Below are 18,176 nucleotides of genomic sequence, written 5' to 3' on the forward strand. Positions count from 1 at the left end.
AAACTGAAAGAAGCCCGTCATATGTATGTGTGTGTGTGTATGTATCTATATGTGTGTGTGTCTTTGTGTCTGTGTTTGTCTCCCCACTACTGCTTGACAGCCAGTGTTGGTGTGCTCATCAAAAAGAGACGAATAGAATAAGTACCAAGTTTTAAAAAAATAAGTACTGGGGTTGATCCATTCAACTAAAAATTCTTCAAGGTTGTGCCCCAGCATGGCCACAATCTAATGACTAAAACAAATAAAAGGAAAAGAAAATTACTTGGTCAGTTTCCCAGTGGCATTATCATAGATATCCAGAGAAGTCGATCTGGTGTCAACAGACATGTAAGCTCTCTCTTTGGAGTGCATGCTTTTGCAATCCAGGACCAGGAAGTAACAGAGATAATTTAACACTTAGTTGTGTTGTACTCAATACTGGCTGTGTGGAGTTAACATTAATAACATATCGTACATAATAAGCAGCAGTCTGAAAATGTCATTTGACATTAGGTCAGGGGTTGAGGAACTTTTTTAACCAATTACCCCAAAATATATTTATTTGTGCTGACGACTGGCTTCCGTGCCGGTGGCACGTAAAAAGCACCAATCCAATTGTGGCCGTCTCCAGCCTCACCTGGCACCTCTGCCGGTGGCACATAAAAAGCACCAATCCGATTGTGGCCGTTTCCAGCCTCGCCTGGCACCTCTGCCGGTGGCACATAAAAAGCACCCACTACACTCATGGAGTGGTTGGCATTAGGAAGGGCATCCCGCTGTAGAAACACTGCCAGATCAGACTGGAGCCTGGTGCAGCCTTCTGGCTTCCTAGATCCCCGGTCGAACCGTCCAACCCTTGCTAGCATAGAGAACGGACATTAAACGATGATGATGATTACCTGCTTCATTTGAAAGGAAGTAAATCATAGATTCTTTGAATTCAAAAGGTTTATTGAATCTATTTACACGTTCATTACATTGGACAGATTCAGTGTTGCTAGAAGAAAAATGTCTGTCGTAACAAGGAACACATTTTTTTATGTAATTTTACTGATGTCTAATGAGTTCTCATTACCCCCAAGAATTTCATTTTTACCCTACTTATGGTAATTTACCCCTGTTTACTGACCCCTGCATTAGGTAGTAACTCCATTGGCTCTATTGTTGGATTCCCAATATAGAAATCAAAATCTCCCCCAAATCACATCTTATCATCTTCAAAAAATAAGGGAGGAGTTATATAATATAATGCTAGATACTTATTGAGAAAGATGTTAAAGCTTTCGATACCATCCTAGCCAAGACCATCCTTGACTCTATGTTTCAAACATCCTGCTTTAAAAGGATCTAAATTATAGCCTTTCTAAATTATAGAAATTCAGGTTAATTGACATTCCAAACACCAAAGTTATTTTACTGAACAGTTCATTATTTTGGTAACTGCTTCTGGTGGTGAGGCTTCATCTCAGGAGTTTTGGTGTTTTGGAGAGTATGAAGTTACCCTGCAGTAGCCACTACTCTGGTGCAGAGTGGTAGTATAAAGGGCCCCAGTTATGGGCCCAGTCCTCCTGCCTGTGGGGTACTGATTCACATGTGCCTCAAAGAAAATGTTGAGAGAACCAGAAGCCAGCAGTGAAAACTGTAAATGAATTGGTGGAAGGCAATGATAAGCTAATGCTGTAGCTGTATCTTTCCCAAGAAAATTTACAGATCTTCAGACTTTGGCATGGAGGTCCACAGCTGCAAAGACCTGTAGACATGGCACATAAAAAGAAAAGAGAGAGAGAGCGAAAGTGTGTGTGTGTGTGTGTTAGATACACTAAGTCAAAAAATATAAGAAGGGGAGATCTGAAATGTTTTTGATTTTGGAGTTACTGGATCAGAGCTGATCTCAGATTAAACAATGATAATCGCATTGGTATGGTAAGAAGCCTACTTCCCAACCACATGGTTGTGGGTTCAGTCCCACTGTATGGCACCTTAGGCAAATGTCTTCTACTATAGCCTTGGGCTGACCAAAACCTTGTGAATGGATTAGGCAGACAGAAACTGAAAGAAACCCATCATGTGTGTATATCATCATCATCATCGTCGTTTAACGTCCGTTCTCCATGCTAGCATGGGTTGGACGGTTCGACCGGGGTTCTGGGAAGCCAGAAGGCTGCACCAGGCTCCAGTCTAATTTGGCAATGTTTCTACAGCTGGATGCCCTTCCTAACGCCAACCACTCCGTGAGTGTAGTGGGTGCTTTTTACGTGCCACCTGCACAGGTGCCAGGCGGGGCTGGCAACGGCCACGGTCAGATTGGTGTATTTTATGTGCCACCGGCACGGAAGCCAGTCGAGGCGGTGCTGGCATCGGCCACGAGTCGGATAGTGCTTTTTACGTACCACCAGACCAGGGATCCTGGCTGTTCAATTCGATTTCGATTCGCTTGCCCCAACATGTCTTCACAAGCAAAGGGGGTTGGCAAGGGTGCCTGTCGTACGGTCGCATTGGAGTATTTTACGTGCCACGGCCACGAGTCGGATAGTGCTTTTTACGTACCACCAGACCAGGGATCCTGGCTGGTTCAATTCGATTTCGATTTCGATTATATATATATATATATATATATATATATATATATATATAGTTATATTTCGGAATGGTCATATTGCCAGTTTAAACGTATATATATATATATGTGTGTGTATGTGTCTTTGTGTCTGTGTTTGTCTCCACCACCACCACCACCCCTTGACAACTGGTACTGGTAGGTAACTCAGCAGTTCAGCAAAAGAGATTGATAGAATAAGTACTAGGCTTACAAATTCCTGAGGTCAATTTGTTCAACTAAAAGCCTTTAAGGCAATGCTCCAGCATGGCCACCGTCAAATGACTGAAACAAGTAAAAGAATAACAGAATATATAAAATAAGTTTGAATTTATATGTCTGACTGTATGCTTGTGTGTGTGTGTGTACCAACTGGATCAACTCCATATTATCATTAATCATGTGTTGATAATTTTTCTTATTTGTTTCAGGTAATGACACAGGAATGTACTTTGGATGTTTCCGGGACTCCCGTGCCAAAAGGGAGCTGGGAGGGCATCATAAGGATTTCCCAGAAACCAACTCACCTTCTGTGTGCATTGCTCACTGCTTACAAGCCGGTAACTATGACAACCATTCTTCTTTTATATGACTGTAATCACTTCTACTCATTACTGTAGAGATACATGGCTTAGTGGTTAGAGTGTTAGATTCTTCATCATAAGATCATGGTTTCGATTCCAGGCCTGGACAACACTTTTTTTTCTTAAGAAAACCACTTCATTTCATGTTGTTCTACTCCACTCAGCTGGTAAAAATAAGTATTCCTGTGAAATAAAAGAATAAGAGAGAGAAACAGAGAAAAACAAAAGAGTAAAAAGATCGTATAGTGTGCACATCAGAATTATTCAGATAAAACTTACTTGGAAGAGGGTGCGTGGTGTTCAACCATATAATAATATAAATAATATATATATAAAGGGGTAAAGACCCCCTTCGGTCATGAATGACCATGGGATTGCACCTAGAAAGTTACCCTCCTAGACACAAGTCCGGGCAAGGTTGTTTATGGAAGACCAGCAGTCGCCCATGCATACCAGCCTCCCCTCTCCACGCCACCAGTGTTATCCAAGGGAAAGACAAAGGTCGATACAGCTTGGCACCAGTGACGTCGCAACTCATTTCTACAGCTGAGTGAACTGGAGCAACGTGAAATAAAGTGCCTTGCTCAAGAACACAACACGCAGCCCAGTCTGGGATTCGAGCTCACAACCTCACGATCGTAAGCTCGACGCTCTAACCACTGAGCCATATATATATACACATACATATATATATACATACTTACGTCAATATGTATAATATATATATAGACATATATATGTGAAGGTGCATGACTCTGGTTAGATGGTCGGGCTCACAATCACGACCAGGCTGTTTTGTGTTCCTAAGCAAGACACTTTGTTTGAGGTTGCTCCAGTTCACTCATCTGTAGAGATTAATTGTGACGTCACTGGTGCAAAGCTGTATCGGCCCTTTTGCCTTTTCCTTGGATAACATCAGTGGTGTGGGGAGGGGAGGCTGGTATGCATGGGTGACTGCTGGCCTTCCATAAACAACCTTGCCTGGACTTGTGCCTCAGAGAGGAGCTTTCTAGGTGTAACTCATAGTCATTCATCACTGAAGGGGGTTTTTACCCTTTATAGACATCTAAAAAGTGGGGAATTGAAAGTGATACAGCAGTGCTTTAAAAGCAACGTGCCTGATGAAGTGCCAGTATGCAAGTTGTTGGTGTATGATTAATTTACGTAATTATTTATAAAATAATTTATGTAATGGTATGAGACTGAAAACTCAGCACAACACAGAAACAAATGTAATTTGTAATTAAAACATGTTCATTCCATCTTCTTGTATAAATTTGTGTGTGTGTGTTCTTTTTCCCACCTTCACTGCTTAACAACTGATGTTGGTTTGTTCTCATACTTGTAACTTAGCAGTTCAGCAAACGAAAACCAATAGAATAAGCTCCAATCATAAAACATTAGCACTGAGGTTGATTTGTCCAACTGCCCCAGCACAGCTATAATCCAGTGATTAAAACGAGCAAGGTGTAAAAGATAAAATGATGATGATGATACAGTCGTTAGTTAGTTAGTTAGTTAATTTGGCTCAAAAGCAAATAGCAAGGCCATGTAGGGGGTCATGGAGTTAAGTACAGGGTGGTGTTCATGTAAAGAGTTCAGGCCACTTGAGGTCCAGGGAGGCTTTGAACAAAGCGGTCGTCGGCATCTTCACCATCTCGTCTGGCAGCTTGTTCCACGGATCCGCAACCCGGACGGAGAAAGCTCCTCTCCTTCGATTGAGATGAAATCGTCGCAGGTAGAGCTTTTTGGAATGACCCCGCAGCCGACGCTCCGGAGCAGGAGTGAAGAACAGCTCTTTCGAGAGGTTACACTTCCCGCTTATGATGATGTGGGCGAGAATGAGATCACCACGGCGGCGGCGTTTTTCAAGAGAATAAAGGTCGAGCGTCCTCAGCCTTTCTTCGTAGGACAAATTTTTGAGACCATGAACCACGCGGGTAGCCAGCCTCTGGACTCTTTCGAGGTGCTGTATGTCTTTGAGGAGATAAGGAGAAGAGGCTTGAATCCCATACTCCAATATGGGTCTCACCAGCGTGACATAGAGTGGCAGGAATATGGCTGCTGTGAGCATTCCGAATGACCGTCGAATCAAAAACAGAATTACGCGCGCTTTGTTGGCAGCATGGACGCACTGGGCCGAAGGCGAAAAGGAGGAATCCACCAAGATACCCAGGTCCTTTACCTGATCGGTCCTCTCCAGCAGCAGACGACCCGGCTCGAAATCAAGTTGAGTTGCAGGAGTAGAGCCGACAGGCAGATGACAGCACTTTGACACGTTCAGACACAGGTCCCAATCGTTAGACCACTTCCAAATTTGGTGGAGGCATCGACGAAGATCCTCTATACTACCGCGAGGAGCGACCAGTTTGATATCGTCGGCAAATAGAAGGGTGTGTTGCGTGAGGTCGTCGGGCAAGTCATTTATGAAGACTAAGAACAACAAGGGCCCAAGCACTGAACCTTGAGGCACGCCACTGCTCGCACTGGAGACGTCGGACCGTGAACCATTAACTTGAACTTGGAAGGAGCGATCTGAGAGGAAGGCACCAACCCATCGTACAATATCCGGATGGAAACTATATGCTTGAAGCTTGACAAATAGTAGGCGGTGGTTTACCGAGTCAAAAGCTTTGGCAAAGTCCAATAAAACGATGTCAACAGCATCACTATCATCGAGGATGCGCGTCACCAATTCTTCCATTACTAGTAAGTTGGTCAAGCATGATCTCTTCGGCACGAAGCCGTGTTGGGAATCAGTGATCGAGGCTGTGTTTAGGAGGTGGAGCATCATACTTTTCTTAAGGATGATTTCGAACATCTTGCTGATTATTGATGTAAGGGAAACCGGTCGGTAGTTAAGCGGGTCTTCGCGGCTCCCTTTCTTGAAAATTGGGCAGATTATCGCTGTTCTCCAGTCTGCAGGTATAACACCCGTGTTTGTGTATGTGTGAGAGAGAGAGAGAGAGATCTACAGTTGCGGCCGAAATGTTCAGAATGGCATTGTTTTTGTCAGAAAAGTAGGTATAATTTTTATCAAAGTTGTTTTATATTCTATAATTTTCACAGACAATAAATACGATATTAATTGTTATTGTCTGAGATTTTAGTGTAATTTGAAAGGATAATACAAAAGTTATGGATGATTTAGTGATTTACTGCAAAACCTATGGCAGCCAAAATGATCAAAACGGTTGAAAAAATAACAAAATAATCAAAAATGACAGAGAATACTGGAATTATTTAATATTTAGTGTGAAGCCCTTTAGCTTCAATCACACTTTGACATCTTCGACTGCATGAGGAAATTAAATTTTCAATTTCTTGCTGGGTGATCTTATTCCATTCTTCCTGAAGGGCATTCCATAATTGCTCGGTTGATTTAGGATTTCTGGCTTTCGAACGTTCTCCTAGAATATTCCACACATTTTCAATAGGATTGAGATCTGGGCTTTGATCAGGCCAATCCATAACAATAACCTTTTCAGCCTTGAGGAAGTTCATGACCACCTTATACCTACTTTTCTGATGAAAACAATGCCGTTCTGAACATTTTGGCCGCAACTGTATACAATATTTAAGCTATATTTATGTGTATTGTATGCTTAATGGAAAAAGTGCCATCTACTCTTTATATGTACACACATTTATCATCCACTTTTCCATGCTTGCATTAGTCAAACAGAATTTCTAGAAGCTGGATGCCCTTCCTGTCAACAACCCTGACCTATTTCCAAGCAAGGTGGTATATTTCCCAGTCGACTGGAAATGAATGACATCACTTGTTTCGGTGGTTCTCGTTTACAAATTTCGTTTCTATTTTTGACTCAAGGCCAGGAGTTTCGGCGGGGAGTGGGGTAAGTTGATTACACTAACCTCCAGTATTTACTGGTACTTATTTTATTGAACCCGAAAGGATGAAAGGCAAAGTCAACCACAGCGGGATTTGAACTCAAGACGTAAAGCCGGACAAAACATCACCAAGCATTTTGCCTAAGATGCTAACAACTCTGCCAGCTCACCACCTGAAGCTCATCTATGAATATTAAACAATGTGAAGATATGGGAGATACAAACACACACATGCATACATACGCACACACACACACTTCTATATATATGTGCAGTGTGCAAGAGAGGAGACTGTGCTGGTTTGGTCATGTAATGTGGATGGATGAGGACAGTTGCATAGAGAAGTGCTGATCACTTAAAGTGGAGGGAAGTTGTGGAAGAGGATGGCTCAGGAAGACATGGGACGAAGTGTTGAAGGCCAGCCTCAAAGCTCTGAGCCTTACCAAGAAGATGGCAGAGGACTGAGGTATGTGGCACTTTGCTGTACTCAAGAAGATTGGCCCTATACAACAGAATTGATATCCTAAAGCCACAGGGCCACGTAAAAAGCAATGGTGTACTTGCTGGTGCCATGTTAAAAGCACCCAGCACACACTATGGAGTGGTTGGCATTAGGAAGGGCATGTAGCTGTAGAAACCAAGCCAAAACAGATTATGGAGTCTTGTGCGGCCTCTGGCCTTGCCAGCTCCTGTCAAGCCATCCACCTGTGTCAGCATGGAAAACAGATGTTAAATGTTAAAGATGATGGTGATGATGATATTCAATAGGCTTCTTTTAAGTTTCCATTTCTCAAATCCACTTATAAGACTTTAGTCACCACTAAGCTATAGTAGAAGACAGCTGCTCAAGGTGCCATTCAGTGGGACTGAACCCATAACTATGTGGTTAAGAAGTAAACTTTTTAATATCACACAGCCATGCCTTACTCTACTCTTTTACTTGTTTCAGTCATTTGACTGTGGCCATGCTGGAGCGCCGCCTTTAGTCAAGCAAATCAACCCCAGGACTTATTCCTTGTAAGCCTAGTACTTATTCTATTGGTCTCTTTTGCCGAACCACTAAGTTACGGGGACGTAAACATACCAGTATCAGTTGAGGAAACGAACACAGACACACACACACATATATACGACAGGCTTCTTTCAGTTTCCGTCTACCAAATCCACTCACAAGGCCTTGGTCGGCCTGAGGCTATAGTAGAAGACATTTGCCCAAGATGCCACGCAGTGAAACTGAACCCGGAACTATGTGGTTGTTAGCATGCCACTCCTACGCCTACACAGCTACTCCTACGCCTTCTTTATATCTTTCTCTGCTTTCCTTCTGCACTTCCATCACTAATCAGAAGATTATGGTAAACTTTTGGAAATGACTTGATTTAAATCAAAGTTAAATCTAAGATGTGTATAACTAGCAGGTGGTACGATAGCATTAGAGATTAATGAAATAACAGATATAACAAGAGTACATAACAACACTATTTCACAGCCCTGAGTGGATGAAGGTTTCATAACCCTCTAGCATTCAGATTACTCTGTCGAATGTTATGCTTATTTATTCATACTGTTTTGAATTAAGACTCTTGCTTCTCACAATATAGAAACATTTCTCATGGCACCAGCAGATGACATGGTAAAAGCATTGCTCTGGGGGATAGCGAAAGAGTCATGCTGGAACAGCCACTCTGATTCACAGGGTTCACACTTGCAGACAACAATCTCTGCCCCGATCGTAGTGAGCAGGGATATGGTCCATGGGACCAAGAATGCCAGAGGTCTCACCTGTCATAGACTCAATTATAAGCCTGTCAGAGAGCGACGACATGATCGTATATTTTTTGGATGACATTGTAAGGGAAGTGTGAAAGGTCAGATCTGGCCAGTTTGAACATAAAGCAGGTAGGTTATTTGGACCAGATATGGCCAGTTTAAATGCTGAAGGGTTAAGAGAAAAATAGCTCAAAATTCATATAAATTAACTATTTTCATACCAGTTTCATCTCAGGGTGCTGAGAGTCAGAGTAAATACTGCAAGTCGTTCCAACCAAACACCTCTAACTCTGCCAATTTGCTGCTTTTAATTATTTAATTTTTTGATTATTTTATTAGACCTTACCAAACTTACGATTATCTTTATTGCTTGTCTTTTACTTGTGTCAGTCATTAGACTGCCACCATGCTGGGGCATCACTTTGAAGAATTTTAGTCGAATAAATCAATCCCAGGACTTAGATTCCATTTTTTACAAAGCTTGGTACTTACTCTTTTAGACTCTTTTGCAAACTGTTATCACTGTGGTAGGAAAGACTTGCTCAAGGTGCTTATACAGTGAGACTAAATCCAAAACCATGTGGTTGCAAAATAAGATTCTTAACTACACACTCATTCCTGCACTATACACACAAACACACACATATACATATATGTGTGTGTGTGTGTATATATATATGTCATCATCATCATCATTTAATGTCCGATTTCCATGCTGGCATAGGTTGGACGGTTTGACTGAGGTCTGGAGAGCCAGCAGCTGCACTAGGTTCCAATCTGATCTGGCAATGTTTCTACAGCTGTATGCTCTTCTTAATACAAACCACTCTGAGAGTGTAGTGGGTGCTTTTTACGTACCACCGGTATGGGAGCCAGTCAGGGTGTACTGGCATTGGCCACATTCGGATGTTGCTTTTTACATACCACCGGTATGGGAGCCACTCAGGGTACTGGCATCAGCCACATTCGGATGGTGCTTTTTATGTACCACCAGTATCGGAGCCAGTCAGGGGGTACTGGCACCAGCCACATTCGGATGGTGCTCTTTATGTGCCACTGGCAAAGTGGCCAGTTAGGGGGTACTTGCATCAGCCACATTCAGATGGGTTTTTTTACATGCCACACATACATACATGTATATACACACACACCAAGCCAAAACAGATTATGGAGTCACACAACCATATACGTACCTCCTCTATGGTGAGACACCTTTTTCTACTTCTGTGTCTCTCTGTCACAGTCTAACCTTTCATCATCTGATGCAAGATCACCTCCTTCAATGCCCTACTACTCTTTCAAAGATTCCTTGTCTTGCAAGTTACTTGGCAACCCTACCAGTGCTGGTGCCACGTTAAAGGCATCCAGTCCACATTGTGAAGTGTTTAGCATTCGGAAGGGCATCTGGTTGTAAAAACCATACCAAAACTGACCTCGCCTGTGCTGGTGCCACGTAAAAAGCACTCAGTCCACTCTGCTGGGTGGTTGGTGTTAGGAAGGGCATCCAGCTGTAAAAACCCTGGCAAAACAAACAAAGAAGACTGGTGTAGTCTTCTGCCTGGCCGGCTCCTATCAAACCATGCCAGCATGGAAGGTGAATATTAAACAATAATGATGATGATATAGATACAAGGTGCTTATTAAGCCCTGGTAAGACAGAATATGCAATAGAAGGCCATATGTATTTCAGTAAGACTCTGCACTATCACACATGGCTCTAGTAACACAGGAATGGATAGCTGAAAATGTTCATGGTCACATAACTCCTAACATTTGGGCCCCCTAATTCCCCAGATCTCAATCTATTGGACTATTACATGTGGAGCGTTGTTGAGAGAGAAGTCAATGAACACGTCCATAACACCAAAGATTCTTTGAAAGCTGTCAGAGTCAGAGTAACGTCCAGAATGAACTAGGACCACTTGATTCGAGCATGTAGATGATTTAGATCTCATTTAGAAGCAGTTGAAGCTGAAGGTGGCTTTATTGAATCACATTATAGAAAAAAATCCTCAGCATTTTTGGATAAATTCATTATCTGTTATTATATGATTTTTTTTAATAAACATAAATCTGTCCTCAAATATCTTATGCACCCTGTATGTATGTATGTATATATATATATAATATATATATATATATATACTACATATATGTGTGTGTGTGTGTATAAGATCTTTTGAAGAAAAGATTGGAATTCATCCATGCATGCAAGTCCCCTTTCTCCATGCCACTAATGTTTATTTAACAGAAAGGATGCCAGACATTTGGTTAAGGCCATGCTGGAGCACATACTGATCACGAAAACCCCCAAAAAATCCCAAAATAACTTGATTCTTTGATGCTTTATTTATTTCAGGTTTTCAATATGCTGGAGTACAGTATACGAAAGAATGCTGGTGTGGGGACGAATATGGCAAATATGGTCTCTTAGCAGATATTCATTGTTCAAATCACTGTCCACAGAACAGCACGGAAACATGTGGGGGTTTCCTTGCTATGAGGGTGTTTAGCACCGGACTTGGAGGTAAGTTGGCACAAATTGTTTGCTTATTTCCAACTTCTCTTCTTTCTCCTTCCCTTCATCTTCTCCCTTTCTTCTTCTTATTATTATTATTATTAAGGCAATGAACTGGCAGGATTGTTAGCATACCATGACCCCTGGGAGTTCACATAACATTTTGTTGCAAAAATTTGTGTAAAATATTGATTATGTTTCTAAAATACATAGAATTTTTTCACAATTTTTTAAATGCAATTCCTAATAGTATTTAATTATATAAATACTTTTTACTCGTTACTCTTTTACTTGTTTCAGTCATTTGACTGTGGCCATGCTGGAGCACTGCCTTTAGTCGAGCAAATAGACCCCGGGACTTATTCTTTGTAAGCCTAGTACTTACTCTATCAGTTTCTTTTGCCAAACTGCTAAGTTATGGGGACATAAACTCACCAGCATCGGTTGTCAAGCGATGTTGGGGGGACAAACACAGACACACATATATATATACATATATACAACAGGCTTCTTTCAGTTTCCATCTACCAAATCCACTTACAAGGCTTTGGTCAGTCCGAGGCTATAGTAGAAGACACTGGCCCAAGGTACCACACAGTGGGACTGAACCCGGAACCATGCGGTTGGTAAGTAAGCTACTTACCACACAGCCACCCCTACGCTTACTATAGGATTTTTTGAACATGGAAAAGTTATGAGGGTCCAGTCAAAAGGGTCCATAGGAAAAAAATGGTTGAGAGCCATTGTCCTTGAACATTAGTCTCTTTGATGTTTTCTGAGAAGATCTTGTTTGTATCATCTATTTTTTGAGGGCTTTTCATAATCCCGGCCCAATTTCCAGTGTCTGAAAGCACTGAATTTGTTATGTGTGTATGTATAATTTCCTTCATTACTAATGCAGACAGAATATTGGTGCCTTCTACCTTATTCTTTTAACATTGTTTTAAGTACTAAATTAATAGATTTATAATATTCCTTCCTAACCTTTTCTTTCAATTGTGCGTATTTTACTTTTTCTAGGTCATTAACTCTGTGTTTTATCTCATCCATTTATCTCTACTCCTTTACATAACATTACATGAATGTCCTTTATTTTATTTTCTTCACGGTTAACTTGTCAAATTTTAATAATCTGAATCTCGTTTCTATTCTTCTAGTAACTCTGTGCACAATCAGCAGCAGTGTTTCTAGTTGTTTATCATCTGCAGAGTAAACTTAGAGGTCACCAATATACAATATTTTACTTCATATAACATTTATGTTTCTACTAAAGGTGTTAATGAGGCAGGGAAAAAAAAACGGAGAGTGGAATCCTCTTGCAACAGTTCTCTTTTAATACAGATGGTATTAATTTTAAATCCTTCTTTAGTATGTATCTGTAGAATTCTTTTCCATTTAGTAGTGTTCTTGTTTATTATTTATGCTCACCTACTTATGATTTATGTTCCCAGATCCATGTGTGGGTATCACTATCAAAAACCTTTCTGCAAATCAATCCATGCTCAGACCTCCTTTTCTCCTTTTACAGTCTTTTGTTATCATTTTATTGGCCAGCAATTGCTCTCTGCACCATTAGCATTCCTTTTGGTCTTCTGGAAATAAACTGTCTCTATTTTCTCCTATTTTTTTACCAAGATATTTTTACATTTATCTTCTGCAATATTATTGCAGCTAAGGCTTTGTAAGCTGGTTATGGGTCTGTAGGTTTTAAGGGTGAATGTTTCTATAGTCTTGAGGGTTAAAACGGTTTTCCTTTCAATGGGAACCAGTCATCTGCTGTTTTTGATTCTTTTTCTGTGTTATTAAATATCTTTGCTTGCATTTCTATGAATGCTTGTTAAAAGATGTCAACTAGAAAGTTTAGAATTTTTTCCATTTCTCTTGTGCTTCCTCTTTTTCATTTTTGTCACTTCTGGGTTGCTACTGCTGCTGCTACTAGTACTACTACTGTTGCTGCTACTACTTTACTACTATTACTACCACCACCACAACTATGATAGTCCAGATGGAATGGTGGAGAGGAGGGGTGGAGGTGGAGAGGATGGGTGGAGGTGGAGAAGAGGAGTAGAGGAGGGGTGGAGGTGGAGAGGAGGGGTGTAAATCAGTGGAAATGTCAGAGCATCGGAGGATATTTTATTTGACTTGTATCCTTTCTGGTTCTTATATGTTCAGGGTTCAAATTCCATTCATCTAGGGAGTCAATTCCTGCTGGTGGCTAGGGCTAATCACTTGACCATGTGACCACATTAGCTATAATGAGATGAGGAGGAGGGGAGGAGAATTTCAACCATCTCCAACTGCGATTAAATGATGATGATTAATGCTTCAGCATGATTTCATTTTTTCTGTTCCGTTTTGCTTTTATCTTGTTTCTTATCTCTTAACCGTTTCAATCATTGGAAATGCAGCCATACTGGAGCACCACCTTGTAGGGTTTCAGTCTAACAGATCAAAGCTAATACTTATTTTTTAAAAGTTTGGTACTTATTGTATTGTTCCCCTTTTGCTGAACTGCTAAGTTGCAGGACCATAAACAAACCAACACCAGTAGTCAAATGATGAGGTACAAAGACACACACACACATATATAACAGGCTTTCCATCTACTATATTTGCTCTCAAAGAATTGGTCAAGTCAGGCCTATGGTAGAAAGCACTTGTCTAAGGTGCTGTGCAGTGGAACTGAATCCAAAACTAAATGGTTGCAAAGCAAGCTTCTTTACCATACAAGGGGTGGAAGATTAAGCTGACATATTTTTTATGATGCTTTTTTTTTTTTTGGTGGAGGGCAATATTCTGTGAAACATCATTGCTGAAATGGTGTCAATACAAAGATACACAAATGCATAAACACACAAATATATGTATGTATGTATGTATATATATATATATATATATATATACACATGCTGGTTAGCACATAAGTGCAAAACAAGGTGGAAAAATAGTACTCAAATACCAAAGGCAGAGTAATATACTTTTTATTAAAGCTGCGAAATTATCACAGAACTGTTACTCAGAGTTTTATGATCTCATTCATCAGAGAGTTGTAAACAGACCCCACCCTTTCAGTCATGAATGACCATGTGATTGCACCTAGAAAGTTCCCCTCTGAGGCACAAGTCCAGACAAGGTTGTTTATGGAAGACCAGCAGTTGCCCATGCGTGTCAGCCTCTCCATGCCACCAATGTTTATCCAAGGGAAAGGCAAAGGTTAATACAGCTTGGCACTAATGACAACACAACTCATTTCTACAGCTGAGTGAACTGGAGCAATGCGAAAGTGTCTTGCTCAAGAACACAGCCCGGTCCGGGAATCAAACTCACTACCTCATAATTATGAGCCTGACACTCTAACACTGAGCCATACTCTTTTTATATATATAAAGGAGTTGCAGGCATGGATGTGTGGTAAGAAGCTTGCTTCCCAACCACATGGTTCTGTAGCACCTTAGACAAGTGTCTTCTACTACAGCCTCAAACCAACCAAAGCCTTGTGAGTGGATTTGGTGGAGGGAAACTGAAAGAAGCCCATCATATATATATGTATGTATGTATTTGTGTGTCTATGTTTGTCCTCCCACTATCACTTGACAACCAATGTTGGTGTGTTTACGTCCCTGTAATTTAGTGTTTCAGCCAAAGAGACCAATAGAATAAGTACTAGGCTTATAAAGAATAAATCCTGGGATCAATTTGTTTGACTAACGGTGGTGCTCCAGCATGGCCACAGTCAAAATGACTGAAACAAGTAAAAGAATCAAAGAATATATACATTTGTATGATTAGATAGATGTGACAGCCTGTGGCCTAGCGGTTAGGGTGTTGTACTCATTATTGCTAGGTTGTGGGTTCAATTCTGGACTAAGCAACACATTGTGTTTTTGAGCAAAACACTTAGTTTTACGTTGCCCCAGTCCACTGAGCTGTTAATGGGTAACTCTGTGACGTATTAGTCTTCAGATTAGAGGGACTGTTGAGCTGCTCGCTTAGCCAGTGGGATGGCATCTTTCAAAAGCTAAAACAATGTAAAGTGCATTGTGACCAGTGATATATAACAACATCCAATAGCTTGTCGATCATGTAATCACGTGATAGATAGATAGATAGATAGATTGATAGACATTTGCAAAGAAATGTTATAAAATTGATTTCATTTCTTTTTCTCTTACGTATCTTATTACTTTTCCTTCTCTGTAATAAAAGGAATAATACAGCACATTAGAACTTCTTGTCTTTTCATTTGGCATATTTATTTTCTCCGTACACATTTTTTGATTTTTATTGTTTCATTTTATATTCTTCCACATTTTCCACCATGTATCTTAATTTAGTAACTTCATGAATTATTTCTCTCTTCCTGACCTCATGATCCTTCTCATTTTAATTGCTTGCTTTTTATCCACGTAGATCTTCATGCTTACGCCCAACAAATCATTACTCTATTGTGGATTGATTAACCATAACATCTATTAGATAGATAGATAGATAGATAGATACATACATACATACATACATACACACCTACATATATAGAGAGATAGATACATACATACATACATACATACACACCTACATATATAGAGAGATAGATAGATAGACAGATACATAGAGAGAGAGAGATACACACACACATACATACATATATATGCATGTGTGCACACACACATACACACACACATACATACATATATATGCACACGCACGCACACACACACACACATACATACTTACAAATCATCCAACCCATGCCAGCATGGGAGATGGACATTGAGTGATGGTATACACACACACACACACACACACAAGCGCACATGGAGTGTCATATTTCTCTTATAGCACAATATATCTCTTGTGTCTTCACATGCAGTTTTTTTTTTTTTTATGTCACTGTGTAGTCTTTGTCTAAAATCTATGGACTGAAAATACCCTCCCTCATCCTCACCTCCACTATATCGTACCTAAAAAGCCTGAGGTCACTGAACCAAACAAAATCTCCTTCTTTTCCCTTGCATATAGGCTCAGCCCCTGCAACCCTCTCCAGCTGAGCATCCATAATCTTGCAGGCTCGTAGGTGGTGGTGCCATGTAAAAAGCACCCATACCGGTGCTGCGTAAAAGCACCCAGTACACTCTGTAGAATGGTTGGCATTAAAAAGAGCATCCCGCCATAGAAACTCTTCCAAAACAATCAGGGAGCCTGAACAGCCCTTCAATTGGTCAGTTCCTGTCAAACCATCCAACCCATGCCAACATGAAAAACAATATTTAAATGATGATGATGATGATGATATATATATATAAAGGGAAAGTTTACGAAAATAAACAAAAGACGAAGGCAGGTGGAGTACAAACAAACAAATGTATTAGTATAGCGCTCAGGAATAGAAAAAATCTTTTACGTTTCGAGCCTACGCTCTTCAACAGAAAGATACACAGAAAAAAAACAAGGAGAGAAAAAATGCGTGTACACACATATATCATGGTATTGACTAGACTATTAGAGGTTGTTATACACCGCTGGTCACAATGCGCTTTGCTTCTCTTTAGCTCTCGAATGATGCTGCCCCACTGGCTAGGCAAGCAGGCCAATATTCCCCTCTAATTGGAAAGCTACTTTGTCACAGGGTTAACCATTTACAGCTGAGTGGACTGGAGCAACATGAAACGAAGTGTTTTGTTCAAGAACACAACGGATTGCTTGGTCCAGGGATCGAACCCGTGATCTTGCAGTCACGAGTGCAATCCCTGAACCAGTCAGCCATGTGCCTTCATATATGTGGGGGAAGGCATGTGTGTGACTATGATTATGTCTGTGTCTCTGGGTTTTGATGTTGCATGATTGTCATAAATGAATGTCAATCATGTCTGACCATGAGGGAAATATCACCTTGCTGGGAAACTGGTGAAGGTTTGGCAACAGGAAAGGCATCCGGCCTTAGAAAGTCGTGCCTCAATGAGCTCCATTTGATCCATTGCAAGCATAAAAAAGGGGACTTAAAAACGATAATCATCATCATCATCATCATGACAGAATTATAGTTGTAGTCATCAGACACTGGTGGTGGCAGTGGAGGGAACAAGTGGATGGGACAGAGGAATTACAGTGTTGTTTTTGTTGTTGTTGGTGGTGGTGGTGTTTAGCCCCAAGCCTGCCCTGGTGTCACAGTAATGACCAATCCATTTTCTTGTTGTTGTTCTGTTCTTTTTCACGTTATAGAAAAATGGACGTTAAACGAGGACGGTGACAATAATTTTTTCTACTATAGGCACAAAGCCTGAAATTTTGGGGGAGGAGAGGGCCAGTCGATTAGATCGACCCCAGTACACAACTGGTACTTAATTTATCAACCCCGAAAGGATAAATGGCAAAGTTGACCTCGGCGAAATTTGAACTCAAAACGTGGTGATGGGTGATATACCACTAAGCATTTCATCCAGCGTGCTAACGATTCTTCCAGCTCACCGCCTTAGAATGCTGACAACAATGACTTGTATTTGTCTTATGTGTTCATCATTTGTTCGTTTTTTTCTGTTCATGACAGTATCATGTCTTATTTGATGTGCTCTTATTTCTAGCATGTCAACCGACCATGTAGAAGCTTTCCTTGTTACTCTCTCTTTTTTACTCTTTTACTTGTTTCAGTCATGTGACTGACCATGCTGTAGCACCGCCTTTAGTCGAGCAAATCAACCCCAGGACTTATTCTTTGTTAGCCTAGTACTTATTGTATTGGTCTCTTTTGCCAAACCTCTAAGTTACAGGGACGTAAACACACCAGCATCGGTTGTCAAGCGATGTTGGGGGGACAAATACAGACACACAAGCATATACACACACGGCGTACATACACTTTGTTCTCTTATATGTAAGTACA

At 40.7% G+C, this 18,176-nt stretch overlaps 1 protein-coding gene across 1 annotated transcript in view; it reads left to right on the forward strand.

The window, feature by feature from the left end:
* LOC115220895 (xylosyltransferase 2-like) overlaps nt 1-18,176 on the forward strand; it is a 319,961-nt gene that overhangs the window by 258,477 nt on the left and 43,308 nt on the right. Inside the window, exons 3-4 of the mRNA XM_029791092.2 lie at nt 3,007-3,135; nt 11,141-11,308. Coding sequence (XP_029646952.1) covers nt 3,007-3,135; nt 11,141-11,308 — 297 coding nt within the window. The remainder of the gene's footprint in view (nt 1-3,006; nt 3,136-11,140; nt 11,309-18,176) is intronic.

This window comes from Octopus sinensis, linkage group LG17 (genome assembly GCF_006345805.1).
Source record: "Octopus sinensis linkage group LG17, ASM634580v1, whole genome shotgun sequence".
In the NCBI taxonomy this organism is placed as follows: Eukaryota; Metazoa; Mollusca; class Cephalopoda; order Octopoda; family Octopodidae; genus Octopus; species Octopus sinensis.